Source organism: Marmota monax, unplaced genomic scaffold, assembly GCF_021218885.2.
Source record: "Marmota monax isolate L192 unplaced genomic scaffold, Marmota_monax_Labrador192_F-V1.1 WCK01_AAM20220418_F8-fsc00030, whole genome shotgun sequence".
NCBI classification, from domain to species: domain Eukaryota; kingdom Metazoa; phylum Chordata; class Mammalia; order Rodentia; family Sciuridae; genus Marmota; species Marmota monax.
In genome coordinates this window covers 1,814,600-1,837,447 of record NW_026691988.1, presented here as the reverse complement: position 1 = coordinate 1,837,447, position 22,848 = coordinate 1,814,600, and the positions used below count along the sequence as shown (strand labels likewise).

The following is a 22,848-nucleotide window of genomic DNA, read 5'->3' as shown; positions in this document are numbered from 1 at the left end:
AAATAGCCTAGGCCACCAAGCCAGTCTCCATGGATCTACAAGAGTTTGATTAAGGTGTAAGGGTAGGGAGCCCAGGGGCCCCTCACAAAGGGTAGAGAAGACTACACCCAGGAGGTGCTGGATGCAAAATTGTCATGTTTTAAAAGGGAACACTAAGGAGGGATTTTTGGTTTTGACAAACAGGTAAATTCATATCCATTAAAGAGTATCTGGGGTAAGGTAGAGCAGGTGTGTTGCTTTCCCACAGACATTAAATAAGTCACCTCTAATTGTATGATATTGTTGCCTCATCTGATCTGCTGACCAAAGTGCACGTCCATATAGAGGAAACTGTGTTCTGAAAAGAAACAGACACTGTTTTCTCCCCTACCAGGAAGAAATTAACTCGTGGAGTCTGTGTGTGATGGCCTGTAGCTGGAACTGGAAAGATCTGTGAAGCCTACTTCTTAAACTACTGTCCTGTCCCGTCTTCCCCTCAGGATGTGGTTCAGCCTGCCAGAGGAGGAGTTCAGGACTAGGGGACCCTCTCTGGTGTTTACTCTGTGTCCTGGACAGATTGCTTCTTGTTAGTGTGGTTTTCAGTGAGGAAGTGTGAGTTCTTTGCTTCACACGGGAATATCCCTTCTACATATAGAGTTGAGTAGGTGAATCAAAGTGAATAACAGAAAACCCTAACCAGGAAATAATATGATTTTGACTATGGATGTCAATACTATAAAGCAGATATGCATGGAACTGGGCAGAACAAATTATATGATAGAATAGCAGTTATGCAGAGTTAAGAGATTGGAAGGATAAAGCAACACAAGAGAAAGACCATGTTGTAGAGAACAGGCAGGGAAAATGTAGTCCTCAGATATTTTTAGTGTTCAGGAAAGGGTGTAGGATGTAGTAAGTTTTTAGGAATTTGTAGCAACTGGACCAGAACCATCATAAGAGAAGACCTAGGCATTGAGCAAATTTAATATCTGAGGCAGACTTTAAGTACCAGTGATACCATAAGAGGATTAAAGAGAACAAGAAAACCAAGATCTAACTGCCATTCATGAGTAAAAGTGAAAAGAAACTGCTGTGCCTGGCAGGAAATCATATCTAAATTCACAGCAGGAACAGATTAGTAAAAAGTAACTGTGTATAGTTTTTTTCCCCTTTCTTCATAAATGCATTATAGGCTTGGCTATAGGGCCATATTATGACTAGTGTAATCATAAGTCATTTTTGTTTAAAGAACACAATTGAATGGTACTCCTCATTTATCATTTAAGGAAGAAAACACTGAATATATGTGGAATACGTGGCCGCTGGGTCACAGGATGAATTTCAGGCTTTGCTCATTTATACCTGGTAGAAATAATAGGAGATTACATGTTTGGTTAATTGAAAAGGAGTTTCCCAAGGAGTAGAAGACAGAACACCGGTACTGACACCTAACTGAACTAATGAAGCTCCATCTGAGAATGCAAGTGAAGAGCATAGCCATTTTAAAACAAAAAAGTGTATAATGTCATTAGGATTTTAAATTAATCTACTGTGCAGCATACTTTACATATCTAAAAATATAGTTCTCTGAACAAAATGGCATTGCCATACCCAAAATGCCAGCAATTAATCTTGTACACTGATCTATGGTTCAACATTCATAACATTAAACATTCACATAGAAAACCCTCTGGATTTTCTGTTTTGGTTTCTGTTTTAGAATATACCTCAGTAACTGAAAAATTTAGGCAGTGAAAACTGTCAGCAACTGGTCCATAACTACTAATTTCTCCTTGCAAATACTTTGTATTTTGATTTTTAAGTATAGGTATTTGTTGTAACTAACTTAAAACTAGTGAATCAAAGTACAATATCTATACATTTATTTAGAAGGAACCTCAGGAAAAAGGGGAGAGATTTTTGAAATATGATCATTGTGTTAGGATGTTTGGCTCTATGGGCTGTTGTATTTCTAATGTGTTTCCTTAGTAACACTTCTGAAAAAAAATAGCTAAGTGTTAGATATTTCTAGGCATTTTTGATATAGCATTCTTTACCAGTTAATCATTATGAACTCAATTAAACATTATTGACTATCCCATTATTATATCTATTGAATTTTCATTGCATTTTTCATCTAGTAACTAGGGCTTTCATTTAAAAAGAGTATCATCTGCTCTATATGAAATTCAACAAATTAAAACAAAGCTGCTTTAAAAATGTCTTTAATATCTTAATTAAGAAAAGTCTTTCTTAATTTCAAGATCAAATATGTGTTAGGGTCAAATCTAGACACTCATGCCAAGTTGCAAATATATTTACAAATCAGAAAATATAATCTTTAGTTCATATACAAGTCATTTGAAATACATTTGATACTTGCATTTTTCTAATATCTCACAAAAAGTTAGGCATTTTGTTGTAACTTCCACTTGCAAAAGTGAAAAAAAAAAACTTTCTTGAAAGACATGGACAATGTTTACTTATTCTAGCATTGCTTTGTACCTTTATTTCACTTTGGACGTTGGCATAGTTTATATACTCACATGTGATAATTTTGATTTTGTGGGGAGAAGAGGCAAATCATTCATGACTGATAAATCTATGGGAAGATTTTTAAGTTTCTTAGAATAAAGAAATAATAAAAATATTCAAATTTCTTCACTTGGTGACTAAATCAGAAAATGGCTAAATGTGTGATCCACAGGCACATATTTACTATTACCTTTTTCTCTAAGATAACATTGCAAAACACATATAGAAGTGATACAACAAGTTCTTCCTATTGCTCTTGCTATATTGGGTCCTTCTTTCTAGTTTTTGTCACCTGTCTCATAAACTATTTCTTTGTTGTGCTCAAAAACGTTCAGTTTTATCCAATGAGAGTTATCCCGAGTACACTTGTTGCCAAATTATAGATACTGCTTTATTTATCATTTAAAGATTCATAAGACCTGGCTTCCACTGACCTTTCCAGTTTAATGTTCACTTTACCAATTATGCACGATCTCTTGACCAAGTAGAATGCTTTTTTCATGGAGTGGTCCTGAAACTTGCTTCTCTCTCTGTCTTGGCTCAAGCCATTCCCTAGTTTCCCTTGTGTTCCTGCCCTCCCACCACCCAGCACTATCCCACTTCAAGGCCAGGCTGAAATCCTTCCCTTTGGGAAATCTTTTGACTCTCCCAGAAGTGACCCATTCTCTTTAGAATTGTGAAAGCTCTTCCCATGCATGGCTCATGTACATGGCCCAAAATTTTGCATCATCATCATGTCATATTTCTTCTCCTACATTATAAACTTTGAGAGTTCAAGACCTGCCCCTCTCATCTTGGTATATCTCATAGCAAGTGGCACTGAACATAAGAGATGCTTTTTCTTCTTTGGTTAAATCTTAGACAAAATTCTAAATTCTGGCAAAATATAGTTATCTTTTAACCTCATAGTTTACATACATAATGATCATCTGCCGACCACACTGGTTTTCTTATTATAGTTGAATATATGACTTCTCAGATCCTATCACTACCTCCTTTACTCTCATCTTACGTAACAACATCTTCATTAGTCATTTTGTCATTTTCTTAGTTTTTTTTTTACAGTCAGTCATGAGTTCCTTTTCAAAGTTCACCTTGAACTTATTGCTGTGGCCTTGTTTAGAATTATTAGTCATGTATGAAGGGGAAAAGGAATACTGTCATTCAAGTATTATATTCTTGGACACTACTAAAAATTATATAAATTGATTAATTAATAAAATTCTTTTCTGATAATCCTAGCCCTGAAGTTGTTCAAAAATGGTTTTTGAGATGAAAGACTTATGAATCTAAAAAGGCTTAAGTTGAAGCCTGATAACATAAAATATGTCTTTTTAAAAATTATTATTTCTAAAATCATTAGGTACATGAAGTTTCACATTGGTACTTAATATCCTGGTTTATTAGCATGAGACTTTCTAGAAAGTTGTGCTTCTATCTTAATAGTCTTCACATTGGATAAATATAGAGCAAAATTTTAAGACATTTAAGATATTTCCTAATCTTTCTTTGAAATAAAAAATACATATATTTTAATATAAAATAATTTTTATCATTGCTTGTACTCAGATGAAATAACACATTGTGTATAAACCATGGTTTCTCTCTGCTGTTTCCCTGCATGATCTCATTTCCTTAATCCAGGGCACAACCTCACAGATTGGCTTTTTTGCTTATTAAGAGTAAGGCATTCTCATCAATGTCTTGTTAGCAGTCAATAATAAGATCTTCGTTGTTGCTATTTATTTGATTAATTCAAATATAATAAAATATGCCAGAATCTCTAATTCTAAAAAGTGATTATCATTCTCATGAAATGTCTTTTGACATTTGTAGAAAACTATGTAACTTCCCTTTTCTGTCCTCTTTAGCTTCAAGTTAAAGGAAGAGTCAGAGATCATTCAATAGGGTAAATTGGGGGAGGACCTCCCCTTGGGGAATAATACTATTTTGTTATCAAAATAAGTTACTGGTTCTGAAAATAAAGAGAGTTTACAGAATTGGCTTGTTTCCGGGCTTGATTTATCAGTTCCTTGATCTCAGAGATGTTTTTCTTCAGGTTATCCTCAAGTTCCTTGATGGGTTTCAGTTTATCTATCAGCCGATCAGCTTCTTGTTCTAGATTTTTCACAGTGGCATCTGCATCTGCAACTGTACAGAAAAAAATAATGTGCGCGCACACACACACACACACACACAGAGCGAAATTAGAATGGTATTATGTTTAACTAAGCAATTTCATCTTATCCATGTGACAAAGCAAGGCAGTGGCCGCCAAAGCAAAGAGTGTGATGGCAAATGTAGGTATTTTAGTTGAGACTCAAGCAGGTCAGAGGCGGTATTAAAGTTTTTGGCTTTGGGATGAAGCTGAAAATTAGCACTGAAGATAGAAAATTCGATGAACTTAATCCAATGCTTCATCTTTTAGCTTTAGCCAAAAAGCTAAACTTTATAAAATAGAACTTCAGTCATTGAAGAAGGAAAATGAAAGTGTCTTTAAAATGTCACCAAGTCTGTCCAAGCCCCAACTGTTTTTTAATCAGGTTTATCACACAAAATTGGTTTTCTTTCTTTTTCTGTCTTTCTCTGCACATCTTGCACAGAGAAGCTATAAATGTGGCTTAAAGAACATTTTGATGTTGAACAACCCCGAGACTGGAGGGCTATGTTACACTTTAATTAAATCTTTCAAGTTGTGGCTCGATTTCATTTTGAAGAATAGTTGATTATCCTGCACTATATATTAGGTTGAACCATATTAAACTGCTGTTTTTTTAGGTTAAAGAAAAAGATCGAATATTGGCAATTTCAAAAGTTTGAACCCTAAAATAGTTGAAGGTTATCAGTGATCCATAGACTTCGAGTATGTTCTTTTCATAGAGGACATATAACAAATGGAAAACTAATTATTCTATCTCTAGGATGCTGGCAGTCTTATTCAAACTATGTCAGTTATTATCTGATTGAGCATGTATTGTTCCACTTTCTGTCATTGTAATCCTGATGAAAAAGTAAAACTGCTTAAGGTTCAAGGCTGTCTGTACTAGACTGAATGATCAGCTCTCTGGCTGACACTGGACCACTGAGACCCAACCCTCAGCATTGAATCAAATGTGCTCAAATGGAAGTAAATTATTATTTTTGAACTATGTTTTAGATCTAGGTTTTGAACTCATGCTCAAAAACTGAATTATATTGTTATTGTGTTTAAAACAACATTAAGACTATTCTTAGCTTTAACTCCAAAAGCTGCTAGATCAATGCTTGAGTATTTTGTTTCTGAACTGCTGGTTTTTGTGGGTCTAAGCCCTTGTTGGATAATTGTGTAGACAAAATATCCTGGCTACCCCTTAGTATTGTGAACTTTAATAAACTATTTGTTCTTTTTCTCTTCTTTTTAATTCTCCAATGTTATTCTGATTTTAAAAATTACTCTAGAATTGAGGACAATTGATTTAAATTTAGATTCACAATTAAGAGAAAGAAGGTGTTAAACAGAGATTACTTAAGCATAGGTCAAAAATAGATCCTTTTCTTCTAAAGTTCCCAGAAGCTCACATTAACTGCTTCAAAATGGGATCTGGAGATTCCCTTTCCCTCATTCTCCTCTATCTTGTGAAATAGTTTAAAGTTATATGGCAACTACCTTCCTGAAGGTCTGAAAAATAAATCATCTATGATACTGAGTCTGATGCTTTCTTGTATAGCAGTGTTTGAAAACGTTCTCACTTTAACTTCTGAAGACAAATTTTGATAAAGTTGATGTTTCTCTAGAAGATTTTATCTAGGTTATAATTTATTAGCCTAGAGTAGTTGACACATACTCTTATGTGTCAAATTTCCTCTGTCGTCTTGTTATATCTCTGTTAGAACTTTGCCTACTTGTAATTTACTTTTCTTGATTAAACCTATCATTTATTTTTTAATCTTTATTTTCCTAAATATCTCTTGGATGTATCAGTTCTATTATTTCTGTTGTTTAATTCGTTAACTTTTTCACCTTGTTTTTATGTCAATTTTAGCTTTTTCTAACCCACTGAGCTGGTTTCTTAAAATTGTTTATTTCAATGCTGGTTTCAATTGCTCTCCCATTTTGTCTTTGTCATAGCCTTCAGATTTTGATACAATGGATTTTGTTACTATAATATTTCTAGTATTCCTCAGTTTTACTTTTAACTTTAAAATATGAGATGTTCAAGAGAATATGTTTATACCATAGTAGTTGCTCATTTATTAAGATCTGATTTTAGTGCTTCTTCAAATACAATTCTTTAGAAGTTAAGAAGAATTACTCATAAGGATGGGGGAATGGAATATTTGTCATCAACAACAGAGACCTAGTGGTGTATTTTAATCTGCTGCAAGTAAGTCATTTGAGCTTCTGTGGCTGAATTTTGTTATTATAATTGCCTTCTATCTGTGAAGGAATTCAGTTTTCCATTTTATGTAGCTATCATATAGATATTTTACTCATTTTTTCATAATGCCATTAAAAACATTTTATATCAAATACATGTACCTACTACCCTTATATAAAGGAAGATTCTCTGTGTGTGTGTGTATGTGTGTGTGTGTATCTAGCATTAAAATGATGAGAGTGGAAAGAACAGCTATGTAAAGTTCAAAACAGCACAAAACATGGTCACATGCAAAGCTAAAGCTTTTTGTGATAGGCAGTGAAGCATAAAAGTTGGTAAAAATTGCCCAAGTAAACATATACATACTGATTTCTGCAGGTAATTTCATATGGAAGTAAAACAAAAAGAAATTAGAAAATTCATGAGAACATATTTTGTATTGATATTAACAAAGTAGTGACATCACAAACAACGTTGCTTTCCAGGACAGGTACTACTTACAAATGCACCCCATTTTGCATCAAACGAGTGTTATGAAATAAAAAGTATACAACAATATGCCATTTATCAGACTCTTGTTCATATTAAAAGAATTATTCCTGTCATGTTTAAATAAGATAGAAAACACAAAATTTAATTAATATTTGCAGATAATTATTTCTCTTAGCAGATAATGTAAAAGAAAATGTGAGGTGTATTATCAAAAGCCACTAGTTGAGAATCAATCTAAAATAGAATGAACTGATATATTATAAAATGAATCCATAGTAGTATTTACTTAAAATGCATTTTCCCTCACTTTGAGGGAAATGTTATATAGCATGCATCATTATTTAGATGAAATCTTTGACCTGTAGGAGAGGCTATCTCTAGATTTACATTAAAAAAATTGAAAACATTTCTATACCCCCATCTTTTTTTTTTCTTTGAAGAAATAGCAAGGAATGGAATCTTCTGCTTCTTAGCTCTGAAGTTCACATGCCATGTGTCTGTGCTCCTCCTTGCTCATGATGGAGTCATGAGTCTCCTCAAGACCCCCATTCACAGTACTGGCACAGTAGTTTCTATTATTCTATTCTTAGCATTTGAGTTGAGCTGATGGTGCTGAAATCAGCACCCTGTCCCATTCAAACATCACCTGGATTGTATGGCACATAACGTCAACCAGAATGTTTTTGTTATTGTACTCTCAAGTGCCTTGCTATTCTGTGGAAATGTTAGTATATAAAGAGGGCCAGTCTCTTGGAAGTGGAAAGTACAAAAGCATAAATAACTGTTCTGATAAAAACATACTCTAAGATAATGTCTAATCACTTGATAGGAGTGAAAAAAAATCCATGTCAATGTTTATAGACTATATTTAACTACAAATATAAATTAAACTGGATACATCCTTCTTTCCTAGAAATGCTTAATAATTAAATCTAAATAATAAAATATTAAAATTTTTAAATGTTCACAGTGTTCAAGCTAAGATCATTTTCATTCCTTGTTCTAACAGGCCTGAGAAATGAGCGTGCTCCTCAAACTAGCCTGAAACTCATCTAGTTCTGAGTGTAGAATTTCCTGAGTACAACTGTATTTTCAATTACTCTAATAGATTTAAAAAGTATTTGGCATGTCTACATCAAATATCATACAGACTTTGGGAAGTCCTAATCTCCTCTTGATTGGACAAAGTCTAGATGAAAAAAGGCACCAGGGCAGAGTTGGGAGACTTGGATTCTTTGGTTCTTGAAGGGCAGGGCACTCCATCTACTGTGCCCAGACTAGGATTGAGAGGGCAGACTACAGCACCATGAGAGTCTTCCCATCTCTACCATTTGAGTTGAGGATACTTTTACAGTGTGAAGAAATAAATAACATTATCGCAGTGAAAAAAAGGAGATCTTACTGTTCTTGGAAGGATCTTTTATCACCGCATTCGTTTTGGCCACGCTATCTGCTAGTTTATTGTAATTTTGCTTCAGGCCATCCAGGTTCTGGTGGAGCTCTTTAATCTGAGCCAGTACATCTTTGGCGGTGTCGTTGGCTTGTCTGGCTTTGTCCTTAACAGCTTGCAGTTTAGCGGCTGTGTCTGTCAGCAGAAGAAGGTATGAAAGGCAAAACAATGGGTCTGGAGCTGGTGGTTTAATCCATGCTTGTCAAAGTGAGGCTGCGGCTGGCTGACCTCAGGGACACATTTACAAAGGGGAGAGGATGAACTCTGTGTCATTCGGTTGTAGCAAATGAAGCAAATTTTTTAGCTAAATTAAATTTTCTCAGGGACCTTTGCTATGAATACCTGATTAGCTTTTAATATAGTAAAGTGATTATTCTAAATGTTCATTGTATAAGGGTATATTGTGATTTGCTGCTGAACATATTAAAAAGAGAAATTCATCCACGTGAGTCATATAGCTTCATCAAAACCAGGCTTAAGATTTAATCTGTATTTCCAGAGGGGAGAAATGATGTGTTTCAATTTTAGGATAGAGAGACTTTTTCAGGAATGCAAGATCATGCATTTGTGTATATTTTTATGTTTTCAGCACTAAAAAAAATTTTTTTTGATGGAATTGGGAATTGACCCAGGGGTGCTTTGCTACCTGAGCTGCATCCCTAGTCATTTTTATTTTTTATTTTGATGCAGGGTCCTGCTAAGTTGCCCAGGCTGGCCTCAAACTTACAATCCTTTTGCTTCAACCTCCCATGTTGCTGGGATTACAGGTGTGCACCATCCCACCCTGCTCTGAGCATTGGAAATTTTCTAGGCACTTATTACTACAGAAAAAACCTGAAATTTTGTAAAGCTACTTTACAGTATTTTAGTGTTAAAGTAAAAACCATTTAAACTTTAACATTTCCTATGTTGTATAAATTTGTGTATTTATTTTCTGATCATAATTTATACAACAAAACATATTGAACATATAGATGCACATAGTGTGGGTTAGTGCTTAAGACCATAGGCTCTGAAGTAGAACATCAAGGTTCATGTATCATAAATGTTACTTAAACAATGTCTTTCAGTATCTCTTGTCTCAGTTTCTCACTTGGAAAGTGAGATTATAAATGCTATTCACATTGTGGAATTAATATAAAGGATTAGATACATGTAACATTGGCATATTGGGTAAACACTCAATAAATGTTTATGACTTTCATTATTATTGTATCATGTGACTAAAATATAAATATAATATCCTTAAAAGAATATGTGCTTTCATAATACCTAGACATAATTTCAATAGTTCTAAAGATAGAGAGATAATATGGGCATGGTTTGACCACCAATGCTTTTGAAAGCTAGAACAGCTAAGGAGTTGAATTTTGCGAGCACAGATTTATGGAAGGGCAACAGACTCTCATCTAAGATGGTAGGTACTGTAATAAACTGAGATGTTGTTGTAGTACATCGAGATTGTAGAGAACAGTATCTATATGATTTTATTCTTTCCCACTAATACAAGATTTCTTGGGCTGAAATATGGAAGACAATTTAATAATAATGTGTCTATATCTTTATTTCTATAACATTCTTCTAGATGCCAAATAAAGGCAATAAAAGATAAATAACATCGTAATGTTAAATGTGATTTTGTTTCTCATTCTTAAAAGGAACAATTCGTAGGTAAGAAAACCAGCATCTAATTTCCTGATATTAGTACAAGTGAAATGTTAGAAGAATGGTGAAAGTGAACTATGTTCTCCAAAAGTTCAGGTAAAATGACACATGTGCAGTGTCCTGAATGCATACCATTTGGAATGGCTGATAACTTTTCCAAAGTGTCATTTAAAGCTCTCAGGAGATCACCATTTCTGTCTTCAGCATTCTCTAACCTGGTTGTCAAATCATTTAGATGGTCATTATTTTCTGTGAATAGGGAAAAACAAAAAAAGGAAAAAAAAATAATTTTAATTGCCTATGAGCTTATACTTGGATGTACAATTTCAGGTTATTCAATACAAAATTAATAAAAAAAACACCTCAGTGTAATTAGTTTATTGTCATCTATCCACGAATATGTTTCTAATCAAATATAAAATACAAGAATTTACAGTCACTTGATGTTTTAGCATGTTTAATGATTATATTTTCTTCTTGATATCCAACGTCCTTCTGATTTAATTTGATGGCTTCCTATGGATAAATACCCTGTAAGAGTCAGTCTTTTGATGCATTTGTAATGTTACCCTCTTGATATCATTCTTCTTATTTTCACTTACTCAAAAATTTTTATTACCCAAATGGATCACAGATTTGCTTTTTAAGATTTCATATATGATTGTTAAACAGAATCTCCTATTTTAGTAAATACTACTATTAGTATTTATTTGAAACAGATAAAAATCAAAAGAAGGAAAAAAATAACTCATATCTAATATGACTGTCATTTTTCATAGAGAAAGTGGTATTTTTAAAACTTGCCTCAAATGGACTTTGTATAGGTAGGTCTTCTTGTTACTTTAAAATATGCTTTATTTAACACTGAAAATATGATATACAAATGATAACTCAATAATATCAGTGTAAATTTTCCAGCTTCTTTCTGCTAGTTTTTAACATTTTCTAGATATTCCATTAGTTTATATTGTAGTAATAATTAAGTGTTTTAGAATTTCAGTGTTAAAAACATAAAAAAAGTGAAAACTATGAAGTCATTTGGGGGAAAGAAAAAATAGATTCAATTTGTTTATATGAAATGTCAGTATAGAAATCTTACTTCATTATGCATCAAACTGTAAGTATATCTAAAGACTGAAATGGAGTGAATCATCGGTCTCCTTCTCTTATTAGTGAACCATGGAATGAAAAACAAAATGTGTAAAATACTATGCTTCTCAAAATATTATTTATTTCTACTGACTCGATAAAGCAGACCATTTCTTGATGGTATTTTTAGTAGCTTATTATGTCATCATATTTGTTTCCTGGGGTGATGTATGCTAATTATTTAAATTAGCTCCACAGAATGCAAAAATGTAAATAAGTCTCCATATAAAGAGGGAAACTGAAAAAAGAAAAAAAAAAATAGCAAGACAAAAAGGTACCCCTGTCTCTCCTGTACAGGACTGGCCAATATTTAGTAATAGACATGGCCAGTGGTCAATGAGCAAGTGCCCTGGACCCCATGTTGTGCTTGTCATTTTTTGTGGGTTGTTTTACTTCATCCTCATAATAACTTAACAAAAGCCAGGGATGAGAAGAGCAGGCTCATTGGGTAATAATGCTCCTTCCACCTCCACTCATGCCCCCAACCTTTTTTCTTCTCTTTTCCCCTCCCTCTCCTTTCTCTTTTATTGTCTGAAAACATTGGTCATGGTTATAGAAAATCATAGGAGACTTACACAAACATTGTCCCTGTGCAAAGGTGATAGGTAAAATATGCAGTGTTTCATGTTTTGGAGGATAATGGGTAAAATATAGGAATAGGTAGTTCACAACAAAATAAAAAGAAGGAATTGTCAAAATAAAACAAAGCACAATATTATCATTAAAAAACTGTAAAGCAAATGAACAACAAGATTTCATTTCTCATCTTCCAGATTGGGAAAAGTTAAATTTCTGAAAATATCAGGTGAGAATTGATGCTATTGTTTTAAGTGCAATTTAATTAAATATTAGAATTTTAAATAGACATGTATTTGGTATGGCAGTTCTACTGACAGGAATTTATCCTGTGATACACTTGTAAAGTCATATCAAAGTTTATATTCTGGGATATATATTAGATCTTTATTTGTCACAGCAAAAAAAAAAAAGAATTTTAAATTCCCACTATTAGAGTATTGTCTATATTAGTTCAGCATATCCTACAATGGTACGTAGGAAGCAAACTTTAACAAGAATTAGAAGAGTAAATGTGGGTATAAAATGATCTTTAACACCTTTCCTGAAAATGGTGGTTGGTGGGAGATAGGTTGTGACGAATGTACCCAAAACCATTGACTGTGCTCATAGTTTATAGAAACTATGAAGGACTGAGACACTTAATGGTGGAGGAGGTTGTAGTGTCCTACAACCACTCATTTTATAATTGCCTGTATTAATAAAATGATTTTCTCTGTGCATATATTTCTCTTGATTTATTTAGAAAAAAATACTTAAGCAACCTGAATTGAGGAAGAATGCCATTTGTCATCTTGGTGTTATCTGCCCATGCCAGGACTCTTATTTTTACCACTTTTCTGGCACCCAGAGTGGGCAGACCAGGAGAGGATATGTTCCTCAGAATAGAACCAGACTGTCTTGATATGATTGTGCTCCCGCCCCTGCCAGAGGCAGTGCATCTGGTTCATCGGAGATGCTCCACTGGCAGGCAGGCCACTTGCAGCTGGGTAATAATCCTGGCCTTTACCGTCCTTCCTCTAGGAGGAACAGCAAAGGGGAAGGAAGACAGAGGATTCTGAACTCTCACTGTTCTGAATGTGAAGAGTAGTAGACATGTTAATTAGAGCTACATCCCACTTCACACAAAGGGTTTATAGGCAGACTGATTAAACCATTGTCATACTACACATATAACCATGATTATATCACAGATTATACTAATGTATGTACATAATGTTGTTTAAAATGCCTGCCAAAGACTTGATATTACAGAAAAACAAAGCATAAAATAATAGGGCAAAATATGGTTCTAAAACATCAATATGTCTGTTTCAGTCACTAATGTATTATTATTTCCAATTCTAGTCCCTCTAAATATGTTTTGCAAGTGATTTAATTTTCTCCTCTGTCAATCACAATTCATCTCTCTCTTAATACTTCTGTTATTTTCACTGCTTGTTCTAAAATAAAATCTTTGGATAGATTACCAAAAAGTATACTTTTGGAAATAAAGCAGTCTGATTATGACTGTGATTTCTACACAAATTCCTTGAGAATACAAGGCTGCTCTTTTAATAATAACTTGGAAGTCTTCATCAATTACGGACATAGAACTGTAGAAATTTCAATTCCCAGGTTCTTGATTGGATTTGATTTTTAAATAATGAAGTATTCAAATGCTCTGGCAAGCAAGATATTCACATACAGGGAACAATCATCAATTTAAAGGGCATCACCAAATTTATACCATTTTCTGCATTCTGATAGCAAATGCTGGTGGAACAATCAGGCCAATTATTCAGAAGAGAGAATGACCTGAAGATTATTTTTACTGCTGTCCTTCAAATTTCAAAGCAATAATTTTTATCTTTTTCTGTGCTGGAAAATTAAAATGAATATGTTCTGACCCTATTCTGATTTTTATGTCTTAGAGATCTGACTCTGATTCTTTCTTAATTTATCTTTTCTTACACTGATCATTTATTTCTTAAGTAGTTTCTAGTACTTCTTATAGAAAGACTAAACATTTTGTAGCTCTGGAAATAGCATTGGGTGAGTAGGTAGAAGTTGTGTACAAAAAAGAATGATAGATTTTGAAATGGAAAACTAACAAAACCTACAGCAAAGAAAAAAAATAGATTAAGAAGTCTTTCAGTATTGGTTTCAAGGGAAAAGAGATAAGATACAGTGTACTCATAACTCAAAAATATAAGGAAGAATGCTTGTGGTTGGTTTGAATTTTAACATGACTGAAGCAACATAATTATTGAGAGTTAAAAGAAATTCTAACATAATTCTTTACTTTCAATTTCTAGAGAGCAAGAAAAGAATTCAATTTATTATCTTCAGCTACATTTTGTAGGATTTTGTCTCCTTATTTTTTGCTGAAACAACAGCAATAGCACTAGCCCTGCCAGTCCATCTTCTCTCTAAAGGCCTCATTCACTACACCTCAAAGACTACACATGTGTACTTCTTTAGCTCTGGCTCTCCTATGCTTACCCTATCATCACCCTTCAGAAGACAAAGTTAAGAAATGGGTGTGGCAAAGATAAGGCTAATAAATCAAGGGAGGAGATGAAGCAGAGCAGCCAGGATAGACTGTGAATGTGTCTGATGACATGATTTCCCTCTCATGCACAACCAGAAGTACTACAAGGCAGTCATATCCCTATAATGAAAAACATTAGAGTTCAAAGTCACTTTCACTGTCCATAAACATTTACTCATATGCCATGTTCCTGGCATGGTGGTAAATATGAGTCACAGTGCAGTTAAATCAGAACTGGTGACACGGATCTATGCTATATACGATATCAAAAAAAACAACCAACCAACCAACAAATAACCCAATTACTAAATGGGCTAAGGAACTGAACAGACACTTCACAGAAGAAAAAATACAATCGATCAACAAATATATGAAAAAATGTTCAACACCTCTAGCAATTAGGAAATATGAATAAAACTAAGATTTCATTTCATTCCAGTCAGAATGGCAATTATCAAGAATACAAGCAATAACAAATGTTGCTGAGGATGTGGGGGGAAAAGTACACTCCTACACTGCTGGTGGGACTGCAAATTGGTACAAACACTCTGGATAGCAGTATGGAGATTCTTCAGAAAACTAGGAATGGAACCATCATTTGACCCAGCTATCCCACTCCTTGATTTATATCTAAAGGACTTAAAATGAGCATATGAAGGTGATGTAGCCACATCAACGTTTATAGCAGCTGAATTCACAATAGCTAAACTATGAAACCAATCTAGGTTCCCTTCAACAGATGCATAGATAAAGAAAATGTAAGACACACACACACACACACAATGGCATATTACTCAGCCTTAAAGAAGAATGAAATTATGACATTTTCTGGTAAATGAATGGAACTAGAGAATATCATGCTAAGCAAAATAAGTCAATCCCCCTAAACAAAAGCCTGAATGTTTTCTCTGATATGCGGATGCTAATTCACAATAAGATGGGGTGGCTAGGGAAGAATAGAGGTACTCTGGATTAGACAGAGGAGAGTTAAAGGGTGTGGGAATAGGAAGGATAATAAAATGAACTGGAAATATGACCCTATATGCATATATCATTACATGACCAGTTTAACTTTACATCATGTACAACCAGAAAAATGAAAAGTTATATTCCATTTATATATGATGTGTCAAAATGCATTCTATTCTATTTATAACTAATTAGAACAAATAAAAAAACTCAAAAAAATTACACATTACTTCTTTGATCATTAGCAATTTCTTCTATTAGATGCCAGTCATTAAGAAGTAGTATGGTGCAATGAAACCATTATAGGGCTGGATTTGGAAGATGTGGGTTCAAATGTCATCTCTGTGCCTTTTTATCTGTATAGAAGGAACACAGTGCTTCCTTTCCTATGACTGACATAAGAAATTAATTGAAGGGTGAATGAGAAAGTACTAGCTTCATCACAGGTAGTTAGTAAGAGACAATGCATTCACGTTGTGTTGATAAGAGTCTGGTGTGTTTGGCCAGTTTTCACTAATGATATTTATGGCTTACTTTCTTCATTTAAACTGCTTGGTCCAGAACTTAAGTTTACATTTCCTAAGAAAACATATCTATCTCTTTTAACTGATTTTCATGGATTTTAGTAGAACTGTTCTATTTGCCTATTTAAACTTCATCTAATTATGTTCCTCAAACACAATTTTAATTTTCTATTCACATGTACAGGGCACAAATAAATATCCTGAGAGAATACCCCAATCATAAGGGTGAAATTCATGGACCAGCTATTAGTTTTGAATGGTCTGGCTAAATGGAGTCCACTGTCAAACTGCCAACTAGGTGACATTTGCAATGAGCTTTCTCATGTCCACAATATTTGCACAGACTCATTATCACTCTTCTGAAGGTGAAAGAATAATCTCTCTTAAAGATTTCTTTGCAGAAGAAACTTAATCCATACAAGCTCTTTTTTGTTAAATATGCTTTATCTTTTGTTCTAGAAGCCCTGTGATAATTAGAGAATAATGTTTTTTAATCTCTGCAGTGTTTCTGTCTGTAGTTCTGAAGCAGAATGTTTGGGATAGGCCTGGGCTCTGTACCAGGTCATGGAGAAGACACTGATTTAACCCATCCTGGTAATGAGTGATTCCTACACTCAAGTATTCTCCCACTCATTCATTTATCAACCATCTGTAGGACCATGAATGTTAACCTTTTCAACCATGGTAGAAGTCGAGAGTTTTGTCCAGTATGGGTTAAAATATCAGGTTTGGAGCCATGAAACTTTGTATTAAACTGCTGACTCCACTATATACCCCTGATGGACTGGGGCAGTTTGTTTAACCTCTATCATTTTTCTCATCTCCATCTATTATGGAAGGTGTGAGGAAAAAATATGCTACCACATAGAAATTGTTTAGGGTTCCTAACTTGCTGTTTGGGGCAAAATTTAGGGGGCCCTTCCAATGCAAAAATATACATTATCCAGATTGGTCTGCTCAGTTGCCTCAATGACTACTTTTGAGTAATTGAAACATCAGAGGCAATGGAAATTTTCAACGTGTAGAGTATTTTGCTTTTATTTTAAATTTACATATTTTAAAAGTAAGTAATGTTTAGAAAACAACAAATAAAGTTTTAAAGCTAAGTTTTCCCAAATGCCTTCCAATAAAAGTAGTAATTTGCTGTCTCAGTCAGTGTCTTTAAGACGTATGTCTCCTTGAAAGCATTCATCTTAAATTCTTATAGCTATTCGTGCTGGAATATACGTTAGTTATATAAAATATGTTGATATTGTTATTTATTGATTTTTAAATATATAGCTTATCTATATCTCTATATAGATATATATCTAGATATATAAGATAACTCTCTTCATGTCATTATACTTAACGAGGATGTAAGTATCATACATTGCAGTTGTTCAACGGTCTTTGTTTTTTCTAACAGTGCTGGAGATTGAACCCAGTGCCCTGTGTATGTCAGGCAACACTCTAACACTGAGCTATACTCCCAGCCCTTTTGGTTACTATTCAAGTCATTGTTACAAAAATATTGTTCACTGTCAAGTTAAGGGGTATGCATAATTAAATTTGGTTGTATCTTTTTAATTTTTTTCTTTGAGGGTTTTTAAAAAGACAATTATCAATGATTTAAAATCCCAAATTGGAATGTGGGCCAGGGAAGTTAATACAAAATCTGTAATGTTCTGATCTTCCTCTAAATTTTTAACATGGCCTGAATAGATAGATTAACTATACTTTTACTTAATTAAATAACCCATATTTAAAGCTTTAAAACTTTTCTTTCATATAACTACTTAGAAGGTAATTTTAGTAGAGAGAATGATATATTAACCACATTAATCTTAGCCAGCTGAGGAGTTTGTCTGTCCAGCATTGATATTGATCAAGCCCATTACACCAACTCAACATAAATAAAAATATACTATGTAAAATACACTAACTTTAAAGCTACATATTACAAATAAAACATGTATGTATTACACGATCATATGATTTTATATATATTATATGACTTTATAATTTCTTAGATATATGGAACCTTCAAAATTTAAATTTGCTAAGTTGCCAATTAGTTCTCATGGCTAAAGGAGTCAGTGGCAAGATTTCTAATGGTTCCTCTGTAAGAGAATTAGATTGAAACTTCTGCTTCCTTGAGCATTCTTATAAAAGAGTTTGCTTTCTGAACCAAGCATAAAATGTCAAGTGAACTTCTCATCATCATCTTAGTGTAGTTCTTTGCTTTTTTTGTGGGGGTGTAGGTGAAAACATTTCCCTTAAAACTGAAGGATTTATTTTTGTTTCTTATAAAATCCTGCTCTCTTAAATAATATTAATATACATAAATACATGTATATAAATATGTTATTATTTGCAATATTTTAAAGTTATTTACATGTCACTATATACATTGATCCTTGAAGTAGAGAGTGCAAATTAAGTCTTGTTTGAGATAAACACAACGTTGACAGGCCCTTAAAACTGTCAGCTACAACTGATTGCTTCTGCTTTTCCTACCATTAGAGGACTATGGTAGACTCCTCAGGAATGGAGGGAAGGGGTACTTTTCTGGTTGTATGCTCTCCAAAGTCTTAGGAGGTGGCGGTAGAAGGAATTCCCTCTGCAGTCAGTAAAATAAGAAACTAAACAATCAGACACAGTTAACCTATATTTGCTTTCTGATTGTGGCCCTGCAGGCTTTTATTTTGTTCTATTTTGGTCAGTCAGGAACTTAAATTTGAATGTCGTTATATATGAAAATACTTTCTAGTTTAACACAGGCCCTACCATTTCTTTTGTTATCTGTCAGGTCCTTGAAAGCATTTCTGTTTACCCTGGTTTCAGACAAATTTACTTACAACCTGGTTCCCCCAAAAGCCCAGGTTCTGATTCTGAATACACAACAATCCCTCTGATTCCCGTTTTTACTGTGCAGACCTTTGTCTCTTCCTAAGTGGATTCAGAGGATGGTTCTGAGGGTTTGCTTCTTGCAATACCACAAGCTGAGTCTCATTTTTGAGAAGGTCTTTCTAGTAGTTCCTGCCCCTCCATGTTTATCCCTGTTTTGCCACTTTTTGATTTTCCCTCTAGCCTGAGTCCATCCTGGTTTCATTTTCTTGATTTTTGATGTTCACACTCCAAAGAAGGAGTCAAAATTATATATGAGGGACCAGTAATTTCAATGAGAAAAGATGAAGAAATATGTCATGCCAGGAGACCAAGGTTTGATTTCATCAGTTTCATGTAAAATTGTCATCAATGAACAAATGATCTTGTCTCTGTGACATGCCAGCTAGGCTGATTCAGGTAAATGGTAGCATGGGAATTCAGAAAAATTACATTTTTAATAATATAAGAATGCTTTAATTAAATGTAACTCCTACGCTATACTTTGGTTTAAAACTACTGCAATATTACTTTTTATTCCTTTTCTAAAATAACAAAGAATCTCAATGAGTATATAATTTTAAGTGCATTATATCCATGACTGCAGAATCTTCTGATACACATATCTGGATGGAGGCCCAAGTGGTTGGAGGACCATAGCAGAAAAAGAAAGTGACAAACATTGATGACTTGAGTGATGTGTGGAACTGCTCTGTGTGCTGGACAGCACCACAGGACAAGCAGTGCACTGACTCATTATTCTTGGGCTTGGGAATAGAACTTTTTATTTTATGTGAGTATTATCCAATTTTTATAAGTATTTCTTAAGTAATTATATAATTTCTTTTATCTTTGACAAAAACAAAAATTAGGGGTAAATTAGGAAGTAAATAAATTTGAAATGTTGCTCTATGTAAGACAATGTATATAATTTAAAAATTTTTAAATCACAGTATTCTCAGACTCCTAATTCATCACCACTTCATTCCTTGCCCTGTACATCCTGTATGAGCACCTCAAATATTTTATTGTCCATACTTCTTGCTTACTGATAAAGTAGTATTAATTCACCTGGTGGTATTAATCCATCCTCTCTTTCAATCATCAATTTGTGCATAGCCTCATATCCATCAACAAAATGGTTTTTGTTTCCACAGATATTCAATCAGTGTAGTGTAGACCGGCTTCAAAGCTCAAACACACACAAGGGCAAATTTCCTTTTAACAGATGTATATTCAAACATTAAAAAAGCAAAACAAATTGCTCCTGGCAAGTTCAGACTCCCTCTAGGCAAGGACAGCAGAAAAATGGCAGGGAGCAGCAGTAAGTCATTCATGACTAAACCTCAGGAACTAACTGAATTGTACTGAATTGAACCAAGCAACAAATTAGAAATATGGAAGGAATACTGGCCCCACCATTTTTATTCCTTGTAACTCCAGGCACCATAGAGAGAGAAATGACTAAATCTCTGTTTTAATAGATGCTGTCAGGAGTTTTGCTCTGTAGGGCCTATTTCAGCAGTTCCTAGTGGTAATATATGGCATTTCCCTGATTAACAGCCATTTTATAACCTGTGTAATTGGCCACAAATCAGGGGAATGTCATAATGTAGCAAGAAAACATTCCCATCTCCGTCATAGCCTTGGCTTGGTTTTCTGGAGGAATTATTACTTGAGTAGTTTGTGGGTTTTCATTACTTTAAATAATGTACTACCTGAAGTACAAAAAACGACACTTAGACTAATGAACATTTCTGTCTCCAAACCCTTTCTGCCACCCTGTCCTTAGATTTCTTTTTCAAACACTAAAAATGGAATTCTTTCTTAATTTTTATAACATCACAATGTTTGTGGGGAAATCAAGGCAGGGGCAGGACAGGGAGAAGGGTCAGGTGTGTAAGGCAACAAACTTTGTTATGAAATTTAAAACAACACCCCAAAACTCAGTAGGCAAGACAGAAATATTTTAATATAATATATAAAAAATCAGAATTAATGCAGAAAGAACCATAATGAACCAAATATTAAAATCTTAAATAAAGACAGGTTCTGTCCCTGGACTTGTATGACTTATCTCACTCACCTGCGCTCGTCCTGGGCAAGGGTACAAGATAAGAAGAAGTGAACACAAAGTAATGGTCTGATGTCTTTTGTCTAACTAGAAAACAGACTTTGGTTGTTTATACTCACTCTTGTAATAACAGCTATCATCTGCACAAAATTATGTAAATATGGAGCTTTAGTTTATCTGTGATACATAGTCCAAAGCATTTTACTATGAAAGTGTCATCTCTAAGAGAGATAGATCTTGTAATTCTGTATCAGCTACTATAGGAGACCAAGTTTTATTGGTTGAAATCATGCCAAATAGAAATTAAACTTCTTCTCTTTCTAGGATAAGTAAAGACCAACATCAGTCCTTTAGTGAAAAATATGGAATTATTTCTCAATTTGAACTCTTCAGTGAGATATATACAAGAAATTCAAAGTTTAGAAAACACTATGCCTTTTCTGAAGAAGGTGGAATAAGGTTCATAACTGTAGTAGTTTGACAAGTCTATGAGGAAGAGTATGGTCAGAGAGGGGCACCTAAATGGATAGGCTGCTAGGTTTTCTGGAGAAGATATCTGAGCTATATTGTAAAGATCTGAGAGAAAGTGGATAGATAAAGAGGGATGGGGTTGAGTCATTCCAAGGAGAAGGAATAACACTGTGTAAGCATGAAGTTTCAAAATGGTAGCATGTTTTAGAGGGGCTTTGAATCTTTAGGAAGGCTTGGAAGTTGGATGAAAGCCAGAAAATTGTAAGGGATGAGACTGGAGAGATAAATAAAAGGCCATTCAGATGAGAAACAGGTGATAGTTGAATGAAATAGTAAGCATACCAACTTATATAGACAATAGCCATGTGAAATAACATATTCTTAACACAAAATATAAAATATATGGGTAGACATTTTTTTCATTTTTGATTTCTGTATTAAGAATAAAATACATGAAAATATATTGAAAAGATTTGAAAAATGTTCAGATCCCTCTAATAACACTGGAAATTTCACAGATATTTACATCACGTTTGCCCAACCTATTCCTTTGTGACTTTCTTTTCTGAAGCCATAACAAAGTGGGGTTGGCACTCTTAAAAATTCATCATGCTAAAAGTTACTGTACTTGAGATATAGTTGAAGCAATTCAATAGAAATTAGGGTTGAAGCAATTCTATAGAAGTTAGGTTTAAAAATTATGAAGCATTATTCAGTGAAATAAGATGTGAAGACTATAAAATGTAAAACTGGTGAAAAAGTTTACTTGCTTAATGTCCAGGTTGTAAAATGCTCAAGAAATCTGAAAAATTTCATTCTTCAATATGGTCATAGAATATCCTATCAATGATAATGCAATTAACCTGAATATAACAAAAACATTGGCCACACTAACCTTTTACATCATTTGCTAATTTCTTGGCTTCATTAAGAATCCTGAAGCTTTTTTGAAGAGAGACTTTGGCATCTTCCTTCAATGAACCTTGAGGACCTGATGCCTGTGGACAGAAAAGGAGGTTTAAAATATCTAGTAATGTAGCATGATAAAGTCAAGATGTCTAGAAGACAGTTAGTATACAGAGTTTACTTACTGGGATAAAGACTTATAATTGTGACTTATTAACACATGTAGGTGACTAGAGACTACTTGTTGGGAGATTAGAAGGTCTAGAGAGAAATCCTTAGAACAAAAATGTTCAAGTGGC

General features: G+C 33.9%; 1 protein-coding gene across 6 annotated transcripts in view; it reads right to left on the bottom strand.

Annotated features, from left to right (window-relative positions):
• Lama2 (laminin subunit alpha 2) overlaps positions 1-22,848 on the bottom strand; it is a 564,351-nt gene that overhangs the window by 61,921 nt on the left and 479,582 nt on the right. For all 6 annotated transcript variants that reach the window (XM_058581074.1, XM_058581053.1, XM_058581067.1 and 3 more), the window contains 4 exons: positions 22,539-22,641; positions 10,612-10,728; positions 8,767-8,949; positions 4,511-4,665 (listed from right to left, as the gene is read on the bottom strand). In XM_058581074.1, the coding sequence (XP_058437057.1) occupies positions 4,511-4,665; positions 8,767-8,949; positions 10,612-10,728; positions 22,539-22,641 (558 nt within the window). The remainder of the gene's footprint in view (positions 1-4,510; positions 4,666-8,766; positions 8,950-10,611; positions 10,729-22,538; positions 22,642-22,848) is intronic.